General features: G+C 44.0%; 1 protein-coding gene across 1 annotated transcript in view; it reads left to right on the forward strand.

The window, feature by feature from the left end:
* KIF6 (kinesin family member 6) overlaps window positions 1-23,551 on the forward strand; it is a 672,206-nt gene that overhangs the window by 553,471 nt on the left and 95,184 nt on the right. Inside the window, exon 15 of the mRNA XM_056137333.1 lies at window positions 13,170-13,225. Within this exon, the coding sequence (XP_055993308.1) occupies window positions 13,170-13,225 (56 nt within the window). The remainder of the gene's footprint in view (window positions 1-13,169; window positions 13,226-23,551) is intronic.

Here is a 23,551-nt window from a genome sequence, read left to right on the forward strand (position 1 = left end):
AAGAAGTCTGACCATCTGGTAGGTGGGCGGCCACGCAGTCTTTTGACATCCCGTGGGATCCAGTCGGTAACAGCTCTAGTCCAGCGGTCGTCTTTAAATCTCATTATGTGACCAGCCCATCTGATTTTTGACACCTTGGCAAATGAGACAGCGTCCCTGATTCTTGATCCTCGACGGATGTCAGAACTCCGGATTCGTTCTCTCATTTGAGTGAAACATGATATTCCAAGCATAGCTCTTTCAATTCTTCTTTGGGAGACCTGAATAGCGTTCTCATCCTGTTTGCGTAGGGCCCAGGTCTCTGAGGCATATGTTAATGCAGGAAGAACAGTGGAATCAAAGAGATGTGCCCGGAGCCGGAGGTTCTTCATCCTCTTAGCTATTTCTTCGACGTTCTTGAAGGCGTTCCAAGCCACTCTCTTCCTCCTGCGCAGCTCGGGTGCCAGGTCATTTGTCATGTTGACCTCTCGACCTAGGTACACATAGCTGTTGCATTCAGAGATGGTCGTTCCATTGAGAGCGAATGGGGCATCAGGAACGAGGCTGTTTCTCATAAACATTGTCTTCGTAAGATTCAGCTGTAGTCCTACCTTTCCACACTCACGGTCAAAGTCGGCCAGCATTTGTGCTGCTTGGCTGATGTTATTAATTAATGGTGTTATTTATCACAGATCACACAGATCACAGATCATCCTGTTATTCGTCAATTGCCTCGAGCAGGCCCCAGTAACGTCTCCTTCATCCTAGCCCTGAGATTATATTCAAGGCTCTTTAGGAGAATGAGACCCATCATTGTTACTGGTATTTGGCATATTGGGTACAACACAGGGAGTTTGCCAGACTCTACCGTGTGGGCAGGTTACATTCGGGAGCCTGCCAGTTTGTCAAAGTAGGAATGAGATGTTGTAATAAAATGTTGCGCGGCCGCTTTTGCGGCCGCGCGGTTCCGGAATCTGGTTTTTATAGTCTCTGAGTCTTGGCCGCTGATGGGATTACACGGCGCCAGGAGGCCAGTTGGTGGGTATGACCCCCGCCTACTGGAATTTGAAGGATCTGGGTGGAGGATGCTCGACTCCAATCCGAGTAGGCTTGGAGATCTCGGCCCCGGAACCCACGTGGCTTTGTCCCTCTGCTGGTACCTTCAGGTGTGCGGAGAGTGGTCTCAGCATGGTGGTGTCTGATTCTGGAGGTCGTCGGCTGCCGGAGACCTGGTCGGGGCCGGGAGGAAAGCTCAACCCACTCCCTCCAAGGGGCCACGGCGAGGAACAGCCAGGCGCGGGGGCAGGAGACTGCACTGTTATTTATGCACAGAAAATATTGTATAATTTTTCAGAATATCCTTTAATATGCTAATGTAAAAACCTTCACGATGTTAAATAAATTTGTCAGTAAATCAAGCCAAATTTACCAGAGAATTTTCCTGTACTCTAAATAAATAAAATAAAAGGTAAAGGTAAAGGTAAAGGCCCTCCCGTTGATCGTCGATTTGCTCGAGCGGGCCCAGTAACGTCTCCATTGGAGACTTTGTTGTTACTGTGTCTGGCATATCGAATACTCTCGGTAGCTTGCCGGGCTCTCCGAGAATAAATAAAATAAAATAAATAAAATAAAATAGGAAACAAAGAAAAAAAGAGTTTGTCTTGACAACTGAGAATCAGAAACTTATGTGAGTGGAATGACCTGAGAGGGGGCATGACAACTTCAGTGCAGAGGGGAAATGGTCCCATGAGGAAGAGTCAGACCTCAGGCCCCACTTCTTCAGTGTGAAGGCCCTTTTTAGCTCTGTGCTGGGGTGCAAGGGACTCAGGACAGCTCATGGCTTCCCCCAGACTCTGGCAGCCCTCATGCAGGTTAGTTCTGTGAAGGAGGGTGATCACAGTTCTTCATTGCTCCTGCTATAGCCTGTCAGACATATGTGGACCTCACCACAGCCATGCACTGTGGCCCCTTCTTCTGTTTGAAGATCTTTCCCTCATTCCCTCAGCGCTGGTTGCAGCCTGTATCAATAGGAATTTCAGCCTTATTCCCAAAAGCCCACAGTTTCCAGGGCTCTATGAAGCATGCAGTAAGAGGCACTCAATGAAAAACTATCATGTGCTGGGGAATCTTAGGTCCTGGAGTTGAGCACAGCAGGGATCAGTTACAGTCCCCATACTTGGAAATACAGCGTGTGAATAACATCCTCACCTTCTGAATGGCCAGGAGTCAAACCTCAAATTCACCCTGCCCAGAAAATGGGCTTCACATAGTCTGGCATAATGGCATGTCCTGGAAACTTGGTGGAACTGGATTGAATCTATGTTTAATCAAATAGTTTAATCAAATAACCACTACAATATTAAAAAATAGTATGAGACTAATACAAATGGACAGTAAAAACAAGGGCCAGGAGAACTGGTCCATGGTTGGAAACTTGCCAAAATGGGTGGGTGTTTGGGGGCAAGCAGAGGGAAGTTAATGATAATATGACAAAGATAGTTGGAAACGACCACTCTGGACAAGAACTGAGTACTGAAAGTAGGTAATGGGATATAGATGATAACCTTTTGGTACCTGTACTGCAAACCACAATGCCCAAAAGGAGAAAGAGACAGACAGACAGACAGACAGACAGACAGAGGGCGGCAACAGAAGAGGAGAAGGAGGAATGGGGAGGAGGAAGAGAAGGAGGAGGAGGAGGAGGGGGTAGGGGAGGAGGAGATAGTCTGCCACAGAGGCAGGCTAGGGGTGGTGTATTAATGGTGGGAAGTGTACACTGATGTAGTGTTGAAACAGTTTATGACTGAAACCCCATCATGAACAAATTTGTAACTATGTATCTTACCATAACTCAATTTTTTAAAGAAAAAGTACCGCTACAGAACACAATGGGCTTTAGCTGAAGAGCGAACAAATCTGTTCTGACCCTAAACAGAGCTCTTTAATGGGGGAGCCCCAGGCAGATTGCCAAGAAACTGAATCTTAGGAGAAAATGGTCTCCTCCTCTGGAAACTCCCTGTGTGCAGTGACTGGCCAAGCCGACTGAGTCAGAAAGTAACCTTGGTGTGACTCACTCTTTCTTGATGGGAAGCAGAGCAGGCGTCCCCTGCCTGGATGGCCCACCTCTCCCCACTCATCTCACATCACTTAAACCTCATAACACAATCCTACAAAACGGAAACCTGGTTTGGTACCTGGGATTTACTGAGATCTAGAGTGCTCGGCGGGGGAGTGAGGAGAAAGGAGATAGCTAAAGTCAAAGTGGCCAAGTGTCGACAACAAGATGCCAAGTGAGTTCATTCTATTCTATTTTGTGTGGTTGGAAATTTCTATAATAAAGTAGCACTGTTATTAAAACAATGTCATCAGCAAAGCGGAGGTGGTGTAGTTGCAGGCCATCTATATTCACTCCCATTCCTTCCCATTCCAGTCGTCGCATGATGTTCTCGAGGGTGGCACTGAAGAGTTTCGGTGAAATGGTATCACCCTGCCGCACCTCTCTCTTGACATCAACGATCACTTCTTTGTAGAATGGTGAGATCCTGGTAGTGAATCCACAATACAGCTCACAGAGGATCCTGATGTATTGGGCTTGAATGCCCTGATTGGCTAGGGCTTCAATGACCGCTTCCGTCTCAACAGAATCAAAGGCCTTCTTTAAGCCAAGCGGCACAAATGCCGGCCAACTTCGACCGTGAGTGTGGAAAGGTCGGACTACAGCTGAATCTTACGAAGACAATGTTTATGAGAAACAGCCTCGTTCCTGATGCTCCATTCGCTCTCAATGGAACGACCATCTCCGAATGCAACAGCTATGTGTACCTAGGTCGAGAAGTCAACATGACAAATGACCTGGCACCCGAGCTGCGCAGGAGGAAGAGAGCGGCTTGGAACACCTTCAAGAACGTCGAAGAAATAGCTAAGAGGACGAAGAACCTCCGGCTACGGGCACATCTCTTTGATTCCACTGTTCTTCCTGCATTAACATATGCCTCAGAGACCTGGGCCCTATGCAAACAAGATGAGAACGCTATTCAGGTCTCCCAAAGAAGAATAGAAAGAGCTATGCTTGGAATATCACGTTTCACTCAAATGAGAGAACGAATCCGGAGTTCTGACATCCGTCGAGGATCAAGAATCAGGAACGCTGTCTCGTTTGCCAAGGTGTCGAAAATCAGATGGGCTGGTCACATAATGAGATTTAAAGACGACCGTTGGACTAGAGCTGTTACTGATTGGATTCCACGGGATGTCAAAAGACCACGTGGCCGCCCACCTACCAGATGGTCAGACTTCTTCGTGAAGATCATGAACGATCGGTGTGAGGCCCTTCATGTTCCCGGAGCGAACAGCTGCCATTGGGCTACACTAGCACGCGACAGGGACAAATGGAGACGTTACTGGCACCCGCTCGAGCAAATCGACGACTAACGGGAAGTTAAGTGATTAAGTGATAAGTAGCACTGTAGCACTGTAGTACCGTCCTCCCATTGTTCATCAATTTGCTCGAGGGGGCACCCATAACATCTCCATTGTGAGACTTGCTGTTACTGTTTTTGGCACATCGAATATGCCACACTGAGCTTGTCAGGCTCTGCTGTGCTGGTGGGATACTCTCGGTAGTTTGCCAGACTCTCCAAGAGGGACGGAGGAATCGAACCCGGGTCGGCTGCATGCAAGGCAAATGCCCTACCTGCTGTGCTATCGCTCCAGCCCTATAATAAAGTAATTTCTAAAAATTCTTGTTTGGACCGAGAGAGAAACTATACAGAAATTAAGGTGCTTACCTTGCATGAGACCGACTCCACACCAATCCCAGAGTTCTCCACACTCTGCTAGGAGCAACCTCAGAGCACAAAGCCACAAGCAGCCTCCCAGATTCACTGAGTATTTCTCAAAAGAGTAAAACTGAAATAAAAACTCTTACATATCCCTAACAACCCCATCAATACTCTACCATGAAGCTTCCTGACTCAGAGCCCCCATCAGTAATGGTACAGCCAATCTTTCATTTTTTATTAGTTTATTTTTTTAAAACTTTTTTATTGAATCACTGTGAGACAGACCCTTAAAAAACTTTTCACAATTGGATTTCAGTCATACAGTGTTCCAACACCCACCCTTCACTAGTGTACTTTTCCCAGCACCAGTGTCCCCAGGTTTCCTCCCATTGCCTCCCACCCTCACCCCACCTGCCTCTATGGCAGGCGCTTTTTTACTCTTTGTATCTCTCAGTCTCCTTTTGGACGTTGTGGTTTGCAATATTGATTCTGAAACGTTATCAAGAATATCCCTTTACCTACTTCTAACCCTCAGATCTTGTCGAGCAATGATCATTCCCAACTATCATTGTCATACTTGTCTCTTCTCTATCTTACCTACCCCCAACCCCACACACACACTTGTGGTTAATTCCAACCCTTGACCACTCCTTCTAAGCCCTGTTTGCCCCATCCATGGATATTAGTCTTCTACTATATATTTTTATCACTTCACTTAATCACTTAACTTCCCGTTAGTCGTCGATTTGCTCGAGCGGGCACCAGTAACGTCTCCATTTGTCCCTGTTGCGTGCTAGTGTAGCCCAATGGCATCTGTTCGCTCCGGGAACATGAAGAGCCTCAAACCAATCGTTCATGGTCTCGACGAAGAAGTCTGACCATCTTGGTAGGTGGGCAGCCACGCGGTCTTTTGACATCCCGTGGAATCCAGTCGGTAACAGCTCTAGTCCAGCGGTCATCTTTAATTCTCATTATGTGACCAGCCCATCTGATTTTTGACACCTTGGCAAACGAGACAGCGTCCCTGATTCTTGATCGTCGACGGATGTCAGAACTCCGGATTCTTTCTCTCATTTGAGTGAAACGTGATATTCCAAGCATAGCTCTTTCTATTCTTCTTTGGGAGACCTGAATAGCGTTCTCATTTTGTTTGCATAGGGCCCAGGTCTCTGAGGCATATGTTGATGCAGGAAGAACAGTGGAATCAAAGAGTTGTGCCCGTAGCCTGAGGTTCTTCCTCCTCTTAGCTATTGCTTCGACGTTTTTGAAGGCGTTCCAAGCCACTCTCTTCCTCTCTTCCTCCTGCGCAGCTCGGGTGCCAGGTCATTTGTCATGTTGACCTCTCGACCTAGGTACACATAGTAACTACAACTGGTCTCATATATTTTTATATACCACAAAAATGCAGTCCTTCTGTATCTGTCCCTCTCTTTCTGGCTCATCTCACTCACCATGATACTCACCATGTCCATCCATTTATAGGAAAATTTCACTACTTCATTTTTCCTAACAGCTGCGTAGTAGTCCATTGTGTAGATCTGCCATAGTTTAGCCATTCTTCTGTTCTTGGGCATTCAGGTTGTTTTCAGTTTTCTGGCTTTGGTGAATAGTGCTGCAATGAACATGGGAGAGCAGATGGTGTTTCAGCTGTGTGTTTTGGACTTCAAGTATATTCCCAGTAGTGATATTGCTGGATCAAATGGGAGCTCAATTTCTAGATTTTTGAGAAATGTCCATATTGTTTTCCAAAAAGGCTGGACCAGTTAGCATTCCCACCAACAGTGAAGGAGAGTCCCTTTCTACCCACATCCACACCAACACCAGTTGCTTTTGTTCCGTTGGATGTGTGCCAGTCTCTGTGGTGTGAGATGATATTTCGTTGTGTTCTCTGCAACTCCCTGATGAATAGTGATGAAGAGCAGCTTTTCATGTGCCCTTTGGCCATTCAAATTTCTTCTTTGAGGAAGTTTCTGTTCACTTCATCGCCCCATTTTCTTATGGGATTGAATGTTTTTTGTAGATTCCAGCCACTCCTTTGTACATCTTTAATATACTCCTTATCAGAAAGGTATTGTGTGAATATGCTTTCCCATTCCATATGCTGTCTTTGTATCCTGGTCACTGTTTCTTTTGAGGTGCAGAAGCTTCTTAGTCTAAAATAATGCCATTTGTTTATCTTTGCTTCCACTTTCTTAGTCAGTGGCATTTCATCTTTGAAGATACCTTTTAGCTTCAATACTGTGGATGGTTTTGCTAACCGTTTCTTAATGTACCTTATGGATTTTGGTCTGATCTTGAGGTCTTTACATCAGATTTTGATCTGACTTTAATTCATTTTGATCTGACTTTTGTGCATGGTGTTAGGTAGATATCCAAGCCCATTTATTTTGTACATAGCTGTCCAGTTTTGCCAGCACCACTTATTAAAGTTTTCCTTGCTCCACTTGATATTTCTTGCTCCCTTATCAAAGATTAGATGATCATGTATTTGAGGGTGTGTGTAAAGATATACAACTTATTCCATTGATCTTCAGATATGTTTTTATTCCAATACTATGCTATTTTAATTATTTCCACTTTGTAATACAGTTTGAGGTTGGGAAAGTTGATGCCTCCCATCTATCTTTTTTCCCCAAGAATTGCTTTAGCAAAAAAAAAAAAAAAAGAATTGCTTTAGCTATTTGTGGGGGCTTATTGTTCCATATGAATTTCAGAAGTCTTAGATAAATTTCTTTAAAGAAAGTCAAAAGGATTGCCTTGAATCTTTATAATGCATTGGGGAATATTGCCATTTTGACAGTGTTAATTTTCCCAATCCATGATCAGGGGATATGTTTCCATTTCCTCATGTTCTCTTTTTTTTCCTTAAAGTAGCATTTTGTCGTTTTCTTTGTACAGGTCCTTTACGTCCTTAGTTAAACTTGATTTTCTGAGGCATGATTGTGAACGGGATTATTTTTTTATATCACTTTCTTCTCTCTCATTATTTGCATTTAGGAAAGCCAGGGACTTTGGAGTATTGATTTTATAACCTGCGTTTTATTATACAAGTCTATTGTTTCTAGTAGCTTCGTGATAGAGGCTTTAGGGTTATCTAGTACATATATCATGTCATTTGCAAATCGTGAGATCTTGATTTCTTCCTTTTCTATCTGGATGTCCTTAATATATTTTTCTTCCCTAACTGCCATGGCAAGTACTTCCAGTACTTTATTGAATAGAAGTGGTAAGAGTAGGCATTCTTGTCTTGTCTCTGATCTTAGAGGGAAGGCTTTTAGTTCCCACTGAGAGTAATGCTTGCTGTGGGCTTGTGGTAGATGGCTTTGACTATATTGAGGAAAGTTCCTTCAATTCCCATTTTGGTGAGAATTTTCATCATAAATGGGTGCTGTATCTTGTCTCTGCATCTATTGATATGATCATGTGGTTTTTATCTCTTCTTTTATTGATATGATTGTTTATATTTATTGACTTGTGAATGTTAAACCATCCTTACATTCCCAGGATGAATCCCACTTCATCATGATGTATGATCTTTTTGATGAGTCATTGAATTCTATTTGCAAATATTTTTTTGAGGATGTTTGCATCCATGTTCCGTCAGGGATATTGGTCAATAAAACCAATCTTATCCCTAGTAGCACCACCGCCACAGTTATTGGCGATGTTTTTGCTTCATGAATTTTCCATTTGCCTCATAAATTTCATGGTTAAAAAAAAGGAGATGGGAACAACTCTCATCTTGTGAGAGAGCTCAATATGTGCAGATAAGTAGACTGCATGTTTCCCATCCGATCTATCTCCTACACCACTTCTCCATCACATAGCTGGGCTTGTTGTGCCTGCCTCATAAATATTGGTTGGAAATTAGAGAGGAATCATTAAGTTAAGATCATTAAGTAAACATCATTAATCATTAAGTAAACATCAACGAAACCATCTGGTCGACTAGTATGTAGTCATTAAAGATAATGAAGAAGTTGAAGAAGTTTCTAAGGACATAGGGAAGGACTTATTTCATAAATGAAAAAAATTCAAAGTATGAAATCATGATATAATCTCAACTCTGTACAAATGGCTGAAATAGACTGGAAGAGTATGTGTGATTACTGGATTTTTTTCTTTCTGTACTTTGTAGTATATATTGGATTTTCTTTCTATGCTTAAAAGTGTGCCTTAATATCATTGTATGTAACATAGCAGAGTGAACAAAACCTATTACTGACAAGAACCTACTTTCAGCTTCGTATATCTTTTAATCTTTATCACATTTTCCCAGATTTCACCACACAATCATCACACCCTGTTTTCTTTGTCAATAAAAAAATTGGTCTGTAACTTTTAATTACATTATTATAAACTATTTGGATCGATAGTATAGCGGGTAGGGCGTTTGCCTTGCACACGGATGACCTGGCCAACCCAGGTTTGATTCCTCCACCCCTCTCGGAGAGCCCAGCAAGCTACTGAGAGTATCTCGCCGGCACAGCAAAACCTGGCAAGCCACCTCTGATGATATGCAAGTAACAAGTTTCACAACTAGAGATGTTACTGGGCCTGTTTGAGCAAATCAATGAACATCGGGAGGACATTGACAGTGATTCAGTAATAAATTATTTTAAGTAACACTAGCTCGAGCTCGAGCGGGCCCAGTAACGTCTCCATCGTGAGACTTGTTGTTACTGTGTTTGGCATATCGAATACATCACGGGTAGCTTGCCAGGCTTTGCTGTGCGGGCAAGATACTCTCGGTAGCTTGCCGGGCTCTCTGAGAGGGGCAGAGGGCTAGAGCGATAGCACAGTGGTAGGGCGTTTGCCTTGCGCTCAGCTCTGCCCCTCTCAGAGAGCCTGACAAGCTACCAAGAGTATCTCACCCACATGGCAAAGCCTGGCAAGCTACCCGTGATGTATTCAATATGCCAAACACAGTAACAGCAAGTCTCAAAAAAAAAAAATGGATACATTACTAGACCCGCTCAATGAATCAATGAACAACGGGAGGACAGTGACAGTGACAGTGAAATAACACTAGCAATTTTTAAAAAGCTGCACATAATGGTCACACCTTTCATTTTTTGTGAAGACAAAAAGCACAAATCTGCAACGATTATATAGTAAAATATAGGTACTCATATCTGGATCAATTTGAAAGCAGCCACAAAGATCACAAATGGATGATTATGTCTAGGGCCCAGACAACTTGCAGAAACAGGTGATAGACATTGTCTCTCAAGCAGTCATGGTTTGCTGGCTTCTGACAGTTTACTTCATAATATGAAATGAAATATATATTGAAATGTGTAATCTTTTGAGGGAAGGGGGCTGTTTTCACCACACCATTTTTGTTTAGCCAGGGATTAAACTGTAATCACCACATACAAGTCAAATGCTTTTCCTTTTTAAAAAAAAGTTGTAATTTAAATACCATGATTTTAAAAGTTATTCACAGACGACTATTTGAAGAAACTATGGTACATCTACACAATGAAATATTATGCAGCAGTTAGGAAAAAAATGAAGTTATGAAATTTGCTTATAAATAGGTGAACATGAAGAGTATCATGCTGAGTGAAATGAGTCAGAAGAACTTATTTGGAAAATTGCACTTATTTATGGAACATTTGAAAGGACCTCCCGTTGATCGTCGATTTGCTCGAGCGGGCCCAGTAACGTCTCCATTGGAGACTTTGTTGTTACTGTGTTTGGCATATCGAATACTCTCGGTAGCTTGCCGAGCGGGGCGGAGGAATCGAACTCGGGTCGGCCATGTTGGCTGCGTGCAAGGCAAACGCCCTTTAATACCCAAGGAAAGTAGAAACAAGGGCAAGAAGTATTAGTCAATGGTTGGAAGCCTGCCTCAAGTGCTTGGGGAGAAGGCAATTGGAAAAATAAGGGACCATTTTAACAAAGATAGTTGGAAATGATCACTCTGCATAGGAACTGTGGGCTGAAAGTGGGTAAAGGAACAAACACGATAACCTCTCAGTATCTGTGTTACAGACCATAGTACCCAGGAGAGAAAGGGTGGTGAGGGAGAGAGAGGGAGAGATAGAAAAGAAGAAGAGGGTTAGAAGCGAAGTGCCTGCTAGAGTCATAGAGGCAGGCTGGGGGCGGGGAGATGGTGGCAGGAGGGAAATTGGGGTCACTGGTGGTGGGAAATGTTGGATCTTTGTGTGACTCGTCATGAACAGTTTTGCAACGGTGTATCTCATGGTTATTCGATTAAAAATATAAATAAAATTTAAAAGTTGTTCATAATACAGTTATTTCAGGCATTCGATGTTCCAACATCAAACCCATCACCAGTGTGACCCTCCCTCTACCAATGTCCCTAGATTTCCATCCCCATCACAAGCCTGTCCTCCTGGCAAGTACAAACAAATTTACTTTCTATTGCTTTCTATAACAAAATGACAAATGGGATCATTAAAAAAATTGATACGGAAGAATTTGTGATAATTGTTATATCTCACATTGGTGCTGCTAAAACCGTTGACTGTGGACTTACTGACCTGGTTGGTGTTAGCTGAGCCTCCTGTGTTATTGTTTTCCCTCGTTAATCTTGTTGGGCTTCAACACAATTTTCTCAGCAAATTTGTTGTTCTCCTACTGGGATGTCAAGTACTTTAGAGTTTGGGGCATACTTGGCAGTGTGCTCCAGGAGACAGAGCTGCAACAATTTGGTGGTGTGGTGGAGCGATGAGGTTCAGTTGTGGAGTTGTGCTGTTTACAGGCTGGAGGATGAGGAATGCTGGGCCCTGCTATCCTGCATTCCAAGAAGGTCTCAAAGTTGTTGGTCTGGCGATGACTCTACCTGGGACCATTCAGTACCATAGCATTCTTTTCAACATTAGTTGTAGAACTTGGTCATTTATATGGTGACAGATGCAGGGAGGGGAATCTGCTCACTCCCATTCTGAGAAGTCCCCAGGTTCTCAGTCTGGAGACTGTTCTACTTGGCACAATTCATCAGTTTAGAGAATTTTGAGAAATGCTCTTTCTACCCTCTGTATTGTCTCTCCAGTCCCGAGGTATTTGGTTTTTGATGCTACTTGGTGCTGCGATCCTCAGAGCACAGTACAAGAGACTTACAACACTGCTTCAATCTGGTCCCTTTTCTCACAAAATACTAAAGCCTTAAAGCCATAAATTTCATAAGAAATGGATAAGAAGTCTGTGCTTCATGAGAAAATGCTCTACAACACTAATTATCAGGGAGATGCAGATCAAAACTACAATGAGATATCATCTCACACCAGAGACTGGCCCACATCCAAAAGAACAAAAGCAACAGGTGTTGGCGTGGATGTGGTGAGAAAGGGACTCTCCTTCACTGCTGGTGGGAATGCCGACTGGTTCAGCCCTTTTGGAAAACAGTATGGACATTCTCAAAAATTAGAAATTGAGCTCCCATTTGACCCAGCAATACCACTCCTGGGAATATATCCCGGAGAGGCAAAAAAGTACAGTCGAAATGACATCTGCACCTCTATGATCATTGCTGCACTATTCACAATAGCCAAAATCTGGAAAATAAACTTGAGTGTCCGAGAACAGATGACTGGTTAAAGAAACTTTGGTACATCTACACGTGGAGTACTATGTGGCTGTTAGAAAAGATGAAGTCATGAAAGTTACATACAAGTGGTACTACATGGAAAGTATCATGCTAAGTGAAATGAGTCAGAAAGAGAGGGACAGATATAGAAAGATTGCATTCATCTGGGAAATATAAAGTAACAAAATGGGAGACTAACACCCAAGAATAGCTGAGATAAGTACCAGAAGTTTTACTCCATGGCTTGGAGGCCAGCCGCACATGCTGGGGGAGAAGGCAGCTCAGATAGAGAGGGGAGCACCAAGTTAAAGGTGTTGGGAGGATCCTCCCAGAATGAGAGATGCATGCTGAAAGTAGACTATAGGCAAAACATGATTGCCACTCAATGCAAACCTCTTTTGCAAACCACAGCACCCAAAAGGAGAGAGAGAACAAAAGGGAATGCCCTGCCACAGGGGTGGGGTGGAATGGGGGGGTTGGGTGGGAGGGATGCTGGGAACATTGGAGATGGGCAATGGGCACTGGTGGAGGGATGGGTACTCAATCGTTGTATAACTGAAACCCAAGCACAAAAAATTTGTAAGTCTATAACTGTACCTCATGGTGTTTCACTAATAAAAAAATTTTTTTTTAAAAAGAGGTCTTTCTTTGCTAAATAGAGAAGAAAGCCAAGGTACCAGTAATTTAGACAAATTTCATTTCTTATTTTTTAAGCTTAATGTATTTCACTTCAATTTCCTGTCATCTTTCAATAAAGTTTTCAAATATTTCTGAAACCTCTCCGAAATCTGTTGTTTTTAGAACACAATTGAGTGGACCAAGAAAGTGAAACTACTCTTTTATTCTTCCAGGTTTTCTGAAGCGAAGGCCCTGGGAGAAAGTATCAATAAAGCAAGGAGTAAAGTTGGTAAGCAGATCAGCTTTGTTCATGGGTCTTTGTCTCTGTGGAAACTGGGTCACGATGTGCCTGTAACTCCTCAGGAGGCCTGTTGGAGGAATACTCTGCCCAAGCAGCTGCTTGAAGAACTCCTTTTCCTGGAAGTCTGTCCTCCCTCCTCTGGCCTTCAGGAAATGAACTTTGTGTCCCTGAGCTCTTGCCTCTCATGAGAAAGTTCAACTGGGTGTTATGTTAGCAGTCCCTCCCCTGGTCATAGTTGCCTGATCACAGGGATGTTCTCTTTCTAGTGCTTGGAAACATTTTGTTTGCCTTCCAATGTCTTGCGTTAGTGTGTGGGACACAGGTGGGCATTTAAAAATCATAAATGAGCCATTTGCCTTCCCAGGGTGCAGCTTTCCAAGCAGGGCTCTCCCACGGGAGGAGCATTCCTGAAAAGATGGGGTTGAGGCCAGAGCAAACACTATAAAGACAAGCCTCAAAGGTCCTGGGAGATGGAACTAGTCTGATACCCCAATATCACAGATGTGCAGGACTGGCCCCTAAGCACAGAGCAAGGAGAAGCCCCTGAGTACCACCAGATTTGGGGGGCTCTTAACCTCAGTCTCAGACTCTGGGTGGGGGAAAAGCACCTTTCACTGAACTCTAACTGTAATAGACCCCTCCTTCAATGATGGCTATAGACAAGAGACAATAGGACAAGTGACACCTGCTTTAACCGGGGCCAAGGTTGTGAGGCTGTGGCTGGTTTTCCAGAGAGGATCAGTGTGCATTCATACCAGTGTCGAGACATTCCTGACTGTGGAAGTGGCTGGTGTCAAGATTCTAATGAGGACAATGAAAATAGCAGACTAAGACCCATCTTCTGTCCACCTGTCCTTCAAACGCGACCTTGGTCCCAGATGCCCAAGTAAGCAGATCTCTGACATCAGCTTGTTACTGAAAACCCTCATGATACACGACCATGACCAGCTCCTGAAGCACCTATTTACAGCTAAGGTGGTAAACCAGAACCTGGACACATACTTTAGAGTTCCAAGGCAATTGTGGAGGACATTTCAGGAGATTTATGAAATTTACTGAGTGCATTTTCCTAGGGAGAAAGTAAATCAAGTCGATTTTTTTGTTCCCAGCCAGTCTTTTAGTAAACCTGAAAATTAGGAAGCTGGAAAAAGGTTCTTCTGATGTGTGTGGATAGGAATAACCCTCATTCCTACAGAATCTCATCTCTGCCTTGAGGCCCTGAGGCAGGACCCTGTGCAGTTTGGCCTTTTGAGAAGAGATGACACTATGCTTGTAAGCTATGGAATCTCTACCCCACATGTGTAAAGCTCAGAAAACTGGCCAAAAACTTCTTTTTTGTACAACTTGGTACATTATTCACACCATTCTTATGTTGAAACTGTTTTCTGTTAAAATGGAAGAATAGGGACTAGAGCAATAGTGCAATGGATAGCCATATTCAAGGCAAATGCAATTCATTTGCCTTGAATATGGCCAACCTGGATTAGATACCCCAGATCCCACTTGGTCCCCCAAGCCCTGCCATTCTCCTAAGTATAGAGCCAGGAGTAATGCCTCAGCATCACCAGGTATAGCCCAAAAATCAAAATAAGTAAAAAATAACTAACTAAATAAATAAATGGAAGAAATGTTCATTATTCTAAATGACTCCCAGTAAGACAATAGTCTTGTTTCTGGAGGAAAGTCATTATCACTGCGTTTATCTGTCCCCTACACAAGCACATTTAGACTTTCCGTCACATGGGCTGTGTTTGGAATGCATTAATATGCATGTGGCTTCCATTCCTTTTATCTTTGAAAAACTTGGTTGAGTCCCTCCCAAAATATGAATATTAAAAGTCTTTGTAATCTGATTAATTGTAGGTCATCTTTTGTTTAAGAGGGACAGTTGCAGGGATAGTAGGAACTGAAACCCAGCGTGCCACTTTCCATCAAATGCTCAGGTTTGCCCCTGGGCAAGGTGGCATCGTTTCCAGTTTGCAGGAAGATTCACTATAGTCTCCTGCAGGAGCCCATTGTTTCACCGTTGTTTCAAACATCATGGGCAGTGGTTTGGAGAGCAAGATTGAATACTATGTTTTCAGACTCTATCAAATCCCAACAGAGGGTGTCCACTGATGCTTCAGGAAACATGAGAGAACCCAAGACATAAAGTTAGATGAGAGTTAGTAGGTGTAATGAAGGCATTATGTTAAACTACCAAAACCAGCACAATAAGGACTAGAGAAAACCTGATTAAGAACAGGCTTCAAAAGTCATCGGGACTACAAAATAACAAAGCATTACCATAAAGTAAAGAAAATATTCTATTCTCTAAGAAATGCAAAAGCCAGGGTGGCATTCATTCAACTCCGCACAGCATTCCCATAGCTTCACAAAGGTAAAGGTAAAGGCCCTCCCGTTGATCATTGATTTGCTCGAGCGGGCCCAGTAACGTCTCCATTGGAGACTTTGTTGTTACTGTGTCTGGCATATCGAATACTCTCGGTAGCTTGCCGGGCTCTCCGAGAGGGGCAGAGGAATCGAACTCGGGTCGGCCATGTTGGCTGCGTGCATGGTAAACGCCCTACCCGCTGTGCTATCGCTCCAGCCCGCCATAGCTTCATAATGCTGCATCTCTCTATTCAAAAGAAAGATGATTCAGAGGCAAGTCAGCTAAAGTGATGACAAAGAGCTGGGGATATGCATGCATGAGATTTGGGTTCCATTCCCTCGTATTGCAATAAATATTAAAAATAATAAGTAATAAGCTATGAAGCTGATGTTTGCTTTGTTAAGCAATTTACTACATTCTTATTCTATTTGAGGGGTTGTTTTGTTTAGTCTTGGAGCTATACTCAATGGTGCTCAGTTGCTACTCCAAGTTCTGTGCTTGTGGATTGCTCCAGGCAGTGCTCAAGGAACCAGGTACTACTAAGGAGCAAACCCAGGCTTCTACATACAAAGCATTCACTTTAAGTATTCCTTTTCTTTTCTTTTCTTTTCTTTTTTTCTGCTTTTTGGGTCACACCCAGCAATGCACAGGAGTTACTCCTAATTCATGCTCTCAGGAATTACTCCTGGCGGTGCTCGGGGGACCATATGGGATGCTGGGAATCGAACCTAGGTCAGCTGCGTGCAAGGCAAACGTCCTACCCACTGTGCTATTGCTCCAGCCCCTAAGTATTCCTTTTAATACTTATCTCCCTGGATCATGTTTATTTCCAATAAATAAGCTTGGATTGTACATTACTTAGGGTTTTTTGTCTATTTGTTTGGTTGGTTTTGATTTAGGGGTCACACCAGCCAGTGATCAGGGCTTACTCCTGACTCTGTGCTCAGGGATCACTCCTGGAAGTGCATGAGGGACATCAGAACCAGGTTGGTTACATGCCTTACCTGCTGTACTATTTGTCTGGCCCCATATTTTTAATTATTGTAATAAAAAACTATAATTTATGCCATTTGTTTTGGTCAGAAAGTTTGAATGTGCTGTAAATGGAAATCTATTGTCTTATATAATGACAAGCATACAGTTGACTTTGGGCTGGAGCGATAGCACAGCGGTAGGGCGTTTGCCTTGCACGCAGCCAACATGGCCGACCCGAGTTCGATTCCTCCGCCCGTCTCGGAGAGCCCAGCAAGCTACTGAGAGTATCTCACCCGCACGGCAGAGCCTGGCAAGCTCCCCATGACTTATTCGATATGCCAAACACAGTAACAACAAAGTCTCCAATGGAGACGTTACTGGGCCCGCTCGAGCAAAACGATGATCAACGGGAGGGCCTTTACTTTACTTTTACTTTACAGTTGACTTTAAATGCAACTTTCGGGGCTGGAGCAAAAGCACAGCGGGTAGGGCGTTTGCCTTGCACGCAGCCAAGATGGCTGATACAGGTTCGATTCCCAGCATCCCATATGTCCCATATGGTTCCCCGAGCACCGCCAGGAGTGATTCCTGAGTGCATGAGCCAGGAGTAACCCCCGAGCATCGCCGGGTGTGACCCAAAAAGCAAAAAAAAAAAATGCAACTTTCTCCTTGTTCTTGTCCTCCTCATCTTCCCTTTCTTCCATCCCTCTCTCAGTTCTATTTAACTAGCTTCTCTGACAGTTTCTTCTCATTTCCTGGCAAGATGTTAGATTTACATGGGTCAGTAGAATTCATGGGAAAGAGAGCTCTGGGCACCCGTCCACTTCACACCTGCTCAGCTCAGTTCTGTGAGCCTACTGTGTCATTAGCTACTTTTTCTTGATGATGCAGAAGTTTAATTTGTTTGTGAGGAAAAGCCTTCTGTGAACCCAAACAGGCCACTGATTGCACCAACCTCCTCTCCCAGCTACTCCTGTGCACATGAGCTGATTCTCATACTGGTGAGAGAACTTGAAATTTATCAGGAAGCCCAACAGTAAATCTTCTCTTACAAGGATTCAAAATGGAAGATACAATTTTCAGTTGTATTGATCTTGTGAAGAAAATAAACAATTTTTGTCTCCAAAAGAGGCACTTTTAATGATTAGAGATTCTAGGAATCTTTAAAAGCAGGACAGACAGGCACTTTTAAGAGACGAAAAGAACAATGATTTGTTTTCTTCCTTTCCTTTATTGCTGTTATTACTGTGATGACAGAGGTCACACAAGTTTGGTTGTGCTCACAGGGGACACACGGCTGGTTATGGGGCTTATGAGGAGGGAGTGGGGGTTGCTGTGGTACTCACAGACATGCTGACAACTGCAGTGCTCACTCCTGGATGTGGCTCACTTGGTTCCAGGGTACCAGAGCACAAGGGACTGAGCTCAATGACTGTGGACAGCAACAGAAATCAAAGTCATGACCTCATCTTGCAAGACTGGCTTGACTAGCGCGAGGTAGGGGGGTGGTAGGCTAGGGGGCAGAGGACACCCTGTGGTGCTAGGAGTCAAAACCAGGCTTCCCATATGCCAAGCATGCACTCGTCACACTGAGCTTCTCTTTAGCTAGAAGTTTTCTGCTTTAGTCACTGAGCCATCCTCAGAGCCTCCCAGATGATTCCTTAGGGGCCCTTTGTAACAGTGAGAATGTTACAATCCCAAGGCGTGCTGAGTGACAGCCTGTAACCAGCGTGACTGATACCTTTGTGGGTTTGATTGAATGTTTAGCTGTCATAGTTTAAGATCAAACAGCAACAAAAATGATTTCAGCAAGCTGCAACTCCAAAGAGTGTAATAACTGACAAGAGGTAACACTAATGAATCTTATGCAACCCTCATGCATAAAAGGCAAGCAATGATTTGGTTAGAATGTCAGAGAAACAAAAGGATGGCTGACTGCTCCCTGCGCAGTCTGATCAAATGGTCTTACCTTAATCAACAAGGGCCCAGGATCTGGCCTTGACTAGGTTTCGTTGGGTAGCCTGGCCATGCCAACCCAACTCGTTGTAAACCAGAGAGACAATTGCATTAACTTACTCGTGGATATATTTTTATAGATAAGAACTTTAAACTGACTTCAGCTGGGGCATGTTCCAGAAGGGAAAAGAGTTCTTGGGAGGTTGGCAAACAGACAAAATCAAGAACAAGGGGAATCAAAACAAAGCCAAGCTCTGAAAGGTAGATTTTCAAGGTCATATTGAAGCCCCATGGTCATGCATGACCCACAAGAGCTAAGGTCCTGCAGAGACTACCAGCCACCTCATGCTGGCCAGACCCCTCTGCATACAATGCCCCTTCCTGGAGAAAAGATCAAATCTACCTGGTGAGTTAAGTCTTAACTCATTAAACTGTCATTGCATCCCAATCTCACCTCTCAAGTATGAGCTTGAGTCACTGTAAAAATATGGGATTTGAGAACTATCACTTTGAATGATGCCCCTGGGTGGGGCTGAAGGGAGGACAATTGAGATCCAGACCCCCGTACTCTATTCTTTTCTTTTTTAATTTTTTTATTTTATAAGGTAGTTCATAATATTTGATTACATTTAACATTCAAACACCAATCCCACCACCATTACACCTTTCCAACACCAGATTTGGAATGTTTCCATCTCAAGCCCTGATCCCTGTCCCAAAGCACAACCGAAATAATATATTTTGTATTGTCTATTATGAAGAACTGCTGAAAATGCTTACAAAAAAGTATTCATATAGGAAACAGTGTGAAGATTGTTCTATTTTGGCAGGGGCCATTAAAACATTCTTTAGGATATCACTATCATGTTGTTAAAGGTTGAGTGATGTGAGCTTTTTATATGTATATATATGAAAGTATGTATATATATGGGCTGGAACGATAGCACAGTGGGTAGGGCGTTTGCCTTGCACGCAGCCAACATGGCCGACCCGAGTTCGATTCCTCCGCCCCTCTCGGAGAGCCCGGCAAGCTACCGAGAGTATTCGATATGCCAGACACAGTAACAACAAAGTCTCCAATGGAGACGTTACTGGGCCCGCTCGAGCAAATCGATGATCAACGGGAGGGCCTTTTTATGTATATATGCATAAATATGTAGTTCCCTCTATGATTTGTTGCCTACTATCTGAACCCCATCAACTGTGGTGTGGCATGTATGGAGAATGGGTAGAGAGTGTCTTATGATGTGTTCGCGCAGTCCAAGAATATGTTCACTCATGCATGAGGCTCTGCCCGAGCGTGAGGGGGAAGCCTTGAGCATGGCAGCAGTTCTGAAGGTTTTCAACTGTCAGAGGTGGGTCCCTTGGGGCAGGAAGGACTCTCACCTGCCCCCCTCTGGGGCACCCCAACTGAAACAGCCTGATGCAGAGTCTGGTGGCATGACTGTTGTGGGCTTTATGTTATGCTCCCTTCCGGGAGAAAGAGCCATGTGATCTGCCCCAGTACTCTATGCCACCTCATTCTTATGCCACTTCAGACCTGTGGCTCCCTCTATAGGTCTGCCCCGGCAGCTGCTGGCACCACAGACCATGGTCACATGCTCCTGGTTTCGCTCTGCTCAGCACCTGAGAGCCTTCTGTTCCCAAGGCTAACCAATAATTACTTGCTTTTTCTTAGCTCAAAGTGATGACAAAGACACCCTGATTGGCCCAGTTTTTCTCCACTCAGTATTTAGGATGGCAGTCTAAGTGGCTTAAGACTGTACTGTTTGGGGCGGAGGCGGGGGAGGTGGTTGAGCACATGCTTTGCTTTGCGTATGCGAGTCCTAAGTTCAGGACCACAAAACAAAACCAAAAGACTGCTTGGGTCAGAAATTCACCTCTTATCCAACCTGCCTTTATCAGGGAGGATAAACGTATTTCAGAAACCAGCTGCAGGGCCCGAGAGAGAGTCTGGGGTTTAGGGTGCTTGCCTTGCATTCTGCTGACACCTGTTCAATCCCCAGCACCACTAGGAGTGACTCCTGAGCACAGAACCAGGAGTAGCCCCTGAGCACTACCAGGTGTTGCCTAAAACACTACAAAATAAATAAACTGGGACCTGTTCAAGTGGAAGCACACATGTTAGGCCCTGAGTTGAGGCCCAGCACTACAGGACCCCTCCAAGAATCCCCCCTAAGTGTCACAAAGTGTGAACCCTATAAAAATTATTTTGTTTCGTTTGAGGGCATTTTTCATGTCAGCGACACCTAGTGGTGCTCAGGGCTTTCTCATAGCTCTGCATCCAGGGTTCACTCCTGGTGATGCTCAGGGAAACATACGCAGTGCCAGGATCAAAGTGGGGTCAGCTACAGGTAAGATAAGTACCTTAACCCCTAAATTATCTCTCTGTGTCCCCAAAAAAACAAAAAAAAGAAAAGGATGGGGCCAGAAAGATAATGCACAGGTTAAGGCCTTGCACGTGGCTGACTCTGGTTCCGTTTCCAATATTATATGGTCCCCGGAGCACGAGGAGCAAATTCAAGCACAGAGTTTGAAGTAGTCCCAAGCACTCCAAATGTGGCTTCAAACTCTCAAAATAAGTTAATTATTTAAAAAAATAAGGGCCCAGAGAGATATTATAGTGGGTAAGGAAAGCTCCTACCTTGCACACTATTGACTCAGATTCATTCTTGGCACCTGAGTCCCAACAGGAGTGACTCCTGAGCACAGAGCCAGGAGTAGCCCCTGAGCACTGAGTGCAGAGCTAGGAGTGAGCCTGATCATAGCCTCATAAGGGTCACACTGCTGTTGTGGTACTTATAGGGAGGCAGTGGGGGTTGCAGTACTCACTCAGGGCTGTAGCATGCTGGACATGGCTCGCTTGGTTTCAGTACCCCAGGGTCTCAGAACCTCTGATAAATAAAATTTAAATAAATAAATCAATAAAATAATAATAAATTAAAATAAAAAGCTTCCATCTCAGCAGGAAAAGGTAGGACAAGAAAGGGTCCCTTTTACAATGAAGGGAGGGGTAAGTCCAATGATGGCTCAGCCCCTTGGTTTTATCTCAGGGAGAGTAATATGAAGGGTTTAATTAGCTCAGATCTAATAAAATGGCACCAATTCCTTTATCTTTAGATTCTCAAGGAAGCACCTGGTCATCACCCCACAGTTTTCCAACAATAACAGGGACTAGTTTTTGAAAAGTGCATTACAATGCACAGGATGTGTTTCCCCTTGTTTATAGTGAAATTGATTCATCTTTTCATTAATGATTTCCTGCATTGCTTTCTCACTTAGAAAGGGTTGTCCCAACGTTCATAATGATGAGCTGTTCATTGCCTCATATCTATTTAATGTTTTCCTAAATTTTCTTATAGTTTTTTATTATCATTATATTTTTCACAATCAACTCATTTGGGATTTATTGTGGAATATAGCATAAGCTGAGACTCCAGTTGAATCTTTTTCAAAGAACCAATTTTTCCACCACCCATTTCATTTAATGAATTGCCTTAAAATAAAATTTTTTCCCCTCATAGGAGAGACATTTTAGATGCTCTGGAGGAAACCGGCACACTATAATTTCATCATAGCAGTACATCTTTGACATGATCATTTTCATACAAGTATTTCCAAGATAATTTCACCCACAAATATTATTACCTAGATATCAGAATAACCTTGCAGGATGCCAGTTTCTTTGTAAACCAGGAATCTCATGGATGGAGAATAACAAAAGTATATCTATGCAGGGTGAGGGGTCCCTCCAGGCCCAGGCTCCTCTCAGATGGTTACACAGATCCCAAGACTGATGATTCAATGCTCTGCCTGCATTGGGCTAACTTCACTGATTTGTGGAGAGAAGGTAGATGAAACCCGGTTATCTCCTTAGAAGCAGGAAGTGAACTTATACTGATCATTTGACTGAAGAAGGAATTATTGTGATAAAGCTGAACGGGGAAGAGCTCTTTTCAAGCAGCCGGGGTGGTCTGGCTGTCTACTGTCAACCACCCTGCAAACTGAGCGCCTACCTGAAAATCACTGATGGCCTTCAAACACAGAGAAGGCGCACTACCCGCACCTGGGGCTGGTCAGCTCTCCAGGCCCTTGAGAGGAGAGGCCAGAGTGCAGAGGGCCAGCCTGGTGCTGAGGTTGGATAGCACTGCTGATGCTCCCAGATCAGCCCCACAGCACCACCACTCAAGCAGCAGAGTAAGGAAAGGAGCTAGAACAGGACCTTATGCAGCCACCTGGGGACAGTTGAAAGGGCAGCTGGGGCAGGGCAATGAGGGGTACCACAGAGACCCCTCCCCCAAAATCTTGTTTCTTAAAGGACTCACAGTCCACAGAGAAACTGAGCACCAGCCCCTGTCTCTAAGCTCAGATTTGGGGCCAGCAAGCATAGAAGATGGCCCCCTCCTTAGGGATCATAATGACCCACTTTAATGGACAATTTTCTTTTACATGACTAAACTGAGGCCTCACCAGTCTATGTACACTGCTCTTAAGGGGATGTAGCCGGAACATGGGCCCGGCTTTTACTGGACTTCAAGTACCATGGCCTTAGAGGCAGGAAAATTCACAGCCTAATTGTGAGGAGTGGGTCAGCCCTGTCCTATAGATTCCCAGGAAGATCACATTTTCTCTATGGATTGACTTCGGTGAGAAACAGAAAGGCCATGTAACCAGCCGTGACAGCAGCCTTTCCTCCCTCTTTCCTCCCAGGAAGACTATAAAAGCCGGAGGCAGAAAAGACTGAAAGTAAGAGGCTAAGGCAGCCAAGAGAGCAGGCAGCCTTTGGGGGCTTCTCAAGAGTTGCTTCAGATGACTATTTTATGCCTCGTTTTAATTCATAGGTGATTTCTCGGTGCAGTTGCTATTGAATACTTAAACACTACATTAATATATATATCAAGGAGGAACCCCTGTTCTCCTCCTCTCCCTCGGTACTGGAGAAATAGTACAGCGGGTAGGGCATTTGCCTCACAGGCAGCTGACCCGAGTTTGATTCCCAGCATACCATA

This window comes from Sorex fumeus, unplaced genomic scaffold, assembly GCF_029834395.1.
Source record: "Sorex fumeus unplaced genomic scaffold, SorFum_2.1 ptg000123l, whole genome shotgun sequence".
NCBI lineage: Eukaryota > Metazoa > Chordata > Mammalia > Eulipotyphla > Soricidae > Sorex > Sorex fumeus.